Raw genomic sequence first — 6,391 nt, forward strand, 5'->3', positions numbered from 1 at the left:
TGAAAATAGATCAATCCTATAACATATATGTAATTATTATTTAGGCATCTCCCAAACCTATCAACTATTGGACATTTGGCACTGGAGAAATGATCGTTGAAAATGATAAATTTCACATGCAGGTAAGCTTCACATTATTCATCCCTATATGAAAGTACTAGCGGCTACGCCCCTAGAGGCCTCAAGGGACACATAAAATTCTTTCTTTTTGATCAATTTTGAATTCAGCTATTTACTAAAAGTATTTTTTTAGCCGATATATAGTGTTAGCTAACAGCAAAAATGTCCACAGGGCGGACTTTCTTTTATTTAATTTATTTTTGTCAATTTCTCTGGGAGGGTTATGTTACCCTTCCTCAAAATAGTTATAAACCTTCCCGGGACCTATGAGAAGCTACCCTGTTAAGGAGAACCCGATCGATTCAGCGGGTAGCGAGATCCTTCGGTACAAACAGACAAACATCCTGTTACTTTATTTAAAGAATTAGGATGTATTTGTGTGTGTGTCTGTCTGTAGTTGCCTAGAATTTCGCTAACCACCGAACCGATATGGTTCAACTTTGCAGTGAAGCTTCTTATTAAGTCTAGGGAAAGATAAAAATTATTTTGGAGTAAAGATCTTAGGGATAAGACAATGGATGATAGATTGATGTAAATCCTCAATGAGGATATACAAAGTTACAGCTTGAAATGGAAAGTTTAAACTGACCAAATAGATTTAATAAAAAGTACCCAAATATTTTAAGCCAACGAATGAGTGAACTTTGAATACATTTTTAATCTAAAGTTCAATGTCTTCTTCCCTACCTTTCATTTTCCCTCAACAATATATTTTTTTATCCTGTACCTCTCATATAACCATATTAAAAGTCAGTGAATCCTATTATTTAAAGTATCTAGCTTTTTTGTCTGAAGGTTAAGATCTCAATAACAACTTAATCGATTGGGTTCTCTATTTTAGTTAAGATTACATAGGTCATTTGGTTGTTTTCATCTGATATATTTTCAGATATAATTCTTGGTTTTGATATATTTTTCTAGCCTCTCTCTACCCCTTCGATTATATAGCCTCTAGATGCTTAAGGGTGTAGTCACTAGTAAGCTACAAGAATCACGTCTAGATTAGTTTAAAAAAAAAACGTAGGAAAATAATTTTACTTAAAGTATTTTATACGGTTTTGGGACTTTATGTTATATTGGCCCGGGCCTCCGGCATTTCGGACCAAAAAAACATAAGAAAAAGACTACTATGATATTTTTACAGGAAAAGATAGAGAGTCCCTACAGATTCAGGATCACGCTAACAATCAAGAATTTGGTGAAATCAGGTAAATTATAAATAAAGGTATTAAACATTGTACCTTATTGTCCTAGAAATCATTATCAAAAACCAAAATGAATATAATTATTATCTAAAATGATAAATTTTGTCAAAAAAGGGTTTAAAGATTTAGATAAACCTACGAACTCTAGATTGTACCTTACAGTCACAGTAATTATCATGTCAAATTTTAAATCGATATGACACTTCTAACATGCCGTTATTAACGATAAAGGCTATCTGTTACAAACGCATGGAACAACCCTAATTATAGAAAAACTTCGCTTTTAAATAAACAATTTTCTATTTTATTATTTTTTATGGGTCATTTCTAAATAGAAAATCATTAAAAAAAATTATCTTAGATTTTGGACAATTCCAATGTGTGTCTAAAAACTCGAATGGACAAGCAAATACTACAATTGAGGTTCATGGTAAGGATTCTGTAATCATTAAAACAATACTAGCGGGTTTTCCCCTAGAGGCCTCTAGGGGTACGAAAAATGTTTTTTTAATCTAAGTTAAGACCTTCTGTTTACCAAAAAAATATTATATTATTATTATTTTGGCGTTTTCCCGTGGGAGAGTGGTGGCAGCAATGTATAGAAGAACCACATCGGTTCAGTGGTTAGATTTTAATATAAGAATAGGAGGAATGGGGTGGGGGGGGGCAGAAGTCGACACTGCACTCTCAATTTATTACTAAAAAGAAAAATATTCTGGGGTTGGTTTCTCATAGGAAGGTGGAGGAACTCAAAACAACTTACCAAGTGAAGGGGTAAAAATTTACAAGGGGGGTTTCAGAGGTAATTTAGGAAAGATTACCTCCCCCTCACAACCATTTTCACAAGTAATTTTCATCTTATTTTAGAAATGCCAACAGTATCAACCTCCAGAAACTTAGCTCCGGAGCCCGAGGTAAAAAGCTTCAATTAAAGTTAGGCCAATGGATGTAGAATATACGTGGATTTTATTACATGGAAAATTTTTTCGTCAATTCAGCTTGCTAAGATGGAATTCATTTAATGGTCAGTCCGTTCAACAAGAAGGATAAAAGGGGATGGGGTAAAAAGGTCGAAGGGGAAAAGTTTTAATTTAGCCCGCTGTGTGTTTCACTTTATTATAGAAAATGAAAATCTGGAGCAAGATCCAAGTAATAATATATCCATTGTTATGTTACGTATTTTCTGATCGTTAGAATGGTTTTGAAAAGGTTGACATACTAGTCAACTGTTTAATTACCTTATAATTATGTTAATTTACATAATTTTCTTTTTTAGTAGCAAACCTACTCTATAATTCCATTTGTCCGTGATATCTCTGCTGCTTTTCTAGATAGACGGCTGATTTGTAAAGATTCCCTAAATCAATGAGCATCCAGTATATGATTTTCTTGGTCTGCCAGTCTGCCAGTCATACTTCAAAAGTATAGATATTGTATGTTCGCCATTTCTATAAATCTATTCTAGATTTATGACAACTGTAAATCTGCTCTTTAACAAACTGTGGTGTCCGTATCGGTACATTCAGACACAGTCAAGCAGACATATATACACACATCCTGTTACTACATATAGATAGATAGATAGACTAGGGAGTCATCTGATTCAGATCCATGAAGAAAAAAAATTCCAGTATGGCTTTAAAACCGATGGGTATCCGCTGGTTTTGAACCAGTTCTTAGCCATACTGAAAAATCATGTATAGCATCATATTACAGACATTTTTCTACGGATACAAAAATAAAACTCATAAAATTTATACCAGTTTTGTTAGACAGGGCCTTCGCCCCCTTGGGTCTAACAAAACTGGTTTTAATCTTAAATTTTTCATTTAAACATCCACGGAAAGGTGTTTATAAAATGGTGTGATATATAACTACTAGCGGACTCGCCCCTAGCCTCTAGGGGCTTTGCCCCAAGAGGTGATTTAAAAAAAATGTAGGTGAAATTCATAAAAGGACCAAGGAAATCTTCAGCAAATTCTTTTTTAAAAAATGGGGGGAGAATTTTTTGTTTTTGGGGGAGTTGGGGGTGTCCCACCCCCCAAGAAAATAGCTTAAAACCACCACAGGACCAATAGGTATATACCCTGAAGAGAAGAATCCGATCAGTTCAGTGGTTACCGAGATCTTAAGGGACAGACAGACAGACAGACGGACAGACATCAAGCTACTTTGTATTATAGATTATAAATTTTAATTTGTTCTTTACAGCTGGCTGTTTTACTTTCTATTCTATGGAAATTTGTTTGAGATGTACGAATTAAGAGATATAAGTTTTCCGGAATTTTAATGTAGGGAGGAGATTTGAAATCTGCATCAAATTTTAAGGATTTTTTATAAAATTCGTTTTTTGTATAATTCTTTATCTAAAAGCGGAAATACAAATTAAGTTAATTAATTTTGGCATCCGTGATTGGTGGATTTAAAAAATCAGCGCTCTGATTGGATGTCGTACATCATTCAACCAATTAGAGCGCAGGTAGTTTAAAATCCACCTATCCTATTGGTCAAAATTAATTAACTTAATATGTATTTCCGCTTTTAGATAAAGAATTATACAAAAAACGAATTTTATAAAAAATCCTTAAAATTTGATGCAGATTTCAAATCTCCTCCCTACATTAAAATTCCGGAAAACTTATATCTCTTAGTACGAATCTAGGTTCTACTCTATTATTGTTCTGTGTACCTGCTTGGCTTTCTAACTGCTCTTCTTATCACAAGATGTTAATCTATTTTTCTATGGTTACTTATTGTTCAGATCTATTATTCTTTGATTTTGGTTATATTCTTTACTTCTTTTTAATGGGATAAGAGGTACATATCATTATCATTATTTCTATAAAAACATAATTAATATTTTGATAATACGTAAATGTACGTTATATGAATTTTAATTAGAAATCTATGAATAAATTTTCTTTATAATTTTTTTTTGTTGAATTTCTTTAATTTATGTTTTGAATAAATTTGAAATTCTAGATGATCAATGTCTTAATTGAACCAATAGGAACACGGTAGAAACAATTCGACCAAATTATTGGTTAAAAAGAGTACAAATTTTGGTAATAAAAGAGTAGAATAAATCTTTGGCAAGAGAAAAAATCGTCTAAACATTTCGCCACTTGTTTTTAGGGATTGAATAAATCCGATCTTCGTCCGCTAGTAATTCCTTTTAAAGTTTGAATGTCTATCTATTGTATTAAATCTATTATTTTTTAGGTAACACAAAAGGATGACCCGTTGATTTTTGATTCTGAGGTATTTCATTCTTATTTATTGATACAGAGTAACTTTACAAGTCTGTATTTCTTCCAAACTGATTATTATTCGCTGGATAAGGACCGATTCTCAGCCATACTGAAAAATCATGTTTAGCTTCGTAAAAATCATAAAATCAGTTTGTTGGCCCGTGACTTCGGCCCCTCGTAGCTAAAAATACTGGCTTTAATCTAATAATTTTTCATTTTAATATCCGCGGAAAGCTGTGTATATTACGTTGCTATAAATTCAGGAAAGGGATTATGCAGATTCTCAAGTGCAGTCAACTCCAAGAAACACCAACCCAGTCAACGAATATATTGTTAAAAATCATCAGGTTATTATTAGTTATTGGCGGAAAACTTTGGGCACTGCTAGTTTATATTAACCCAATCAGGATTTAATGGTTTATATAAATTGTATTTATAAAAGGGGTTATAGATAACATTTTACCAATTGTCGCTATTGAAACAAGTTCTTTAGAAAATCTTTATGTCCTCGTAAATGATTATTTGAACAGATATCTATAAAATTATTATTTTTTTCAAACTAGCGGCTTCGTCCCTAGCCTTCTATATGCCCAAAGAGGTAATTTCAAAAAAAATAAGTACCTCTGGTGCTGCCACCACTAGACGGACAGACATCATTCTACTTTGCATTATAGAAAATCATTTTAAAAAATAATGAATTTCAAAACCGTACAATAAATACGTCATAAATACTTGTGAAACATTATCAATAAAAATTATTTTATTTTCAGAAATCATTCTTTGGAAGCGGGTCTTCACAGTTAAGAGCTTCATTATTATTAGCTTGGAGCTTTTTATTCCTTCAATTGTTTTATAATTACTAGATAGTTTTGTTATTATTATTGATTATTCATATTATTACTTGTTATATCTTGTAATACTAATAGGTAGTATGAACCCAATAAGGTTAATATTTTGTGTTTTAAATTAAAACAAAACTTATATAATGATATTAACATACTCATTTCATATTAAACAATGCATTTTTATAGTGAATCTACTCTACAAGTGTTTGTGTCTGTTTGTCTTTATGTTTGTTAGAGGTCTACCGATTTTTTTTACAAGAGTATATTTACTTCATTGGGTCAGCCTTTATTTTTCCATCCCTTCTAGTTTCCTACTCTCTCCATCCCCCTCCCTTATTTTCCCTCCCCTTCCCTTTAAGTTATCTTTTTTTCCATCCCCATCCTCTTCTCTTCAAGTTCATTTCTCTTTCCATCCCCTCCTCTTGCCTTCAAGTTTTCTTCTTTTCAACCCCCCTTCCCCTTTTGTTCAAGTTCCTTTCTCTTTTTCCCTTCACTTCTTTTCAACCCCCCTTCCACTTTTGTTCAAGTTCTTTTCTCATTTTCCCTCCACCACTCTTCAAATACCCTTCTCTTTCCCTCCACTCTGCTGCAAATCTCTGCTTCATCATTTTATATACGCCTTATTTCCCTCCACTTCCCTTTAAATACCCTTCTCTATCCGTCCCCTTCCCTTCCAAGTAAATTTACGTTTCTTTCTTCCCTCCACCTTTACTTACCCTTCACTCCAACATATAAACAATTCTTTATTCATTTCTCTTCTTTTTAACTTTCGGCCTTTCATTCATTTTAATCAAACTCACTTTAAATTTCAAACAGCGTCGCTACTAGTGGACGTTATTGTCTTTGTATTTATTCATTTAAAAATTGTGCCAAATAACTGTGCTAATGATTTATATCTATATAAAATTAATTAATTTTGCTGAAGTAATTTTTATTATGAAGAAAAATGACCTCCTAAATCTTTGTTTAC

General features: G+C 32.4%; 1 protein-coding gene across 1 annotated transcript in view; it reads left to right on the forward strand.

The window, feature by feature from the left end:
- Positions 1–6,391, forward strand: part of DIP-beta (Dpr-interacting protein beta) — a 57,063-nt gene extending 50,672 nt beyond the window's left edge. The window contains exons 11-17 of the mRNA XM_080151378.1: positions 45–122; positions 1,265–1,328; positions 1,687–1,755; positions 2,193–2,239; positions 4,548–4,586; positions 4,840–4,923; positions 5,347–6,391. Of these exons, the coding sequence (XP_080007504.1) occupies positions 45–122; positions 1,265–1,328; positions 1,687–1,755; positions 2,193–2,239; positions 4,548–4,586; positions 4,840–4,923; positions 5,347–5,439 (474 nt within the window). The 3' untranslated portion in view covers positions 5,440–6,391. The remainder of the gene's footprint in view (positions 1–44; positions 123–1,264; positions 1,329–1,686; positions 1,756–2,192; positions 2,240–4,547; positions 4,587–4,839; positions 4,924–5,346) is intronic.

This window comes from Acartia tonsa, chromosome 2 (assembly GCF_053477335.1).
Source record: "Acartia tonsa isolate MP-2025a chromosome 2, ASM5347733v1, whole genome shotgun sequence".
In the NCBI taxonomy this organism is placed as follows: domain Eukaryota; kingdom Metazoa; phylum Arthropoda; class Copepoda; order Calanoida; family Acartiidae; genus Acartia; species Acartia tonsa.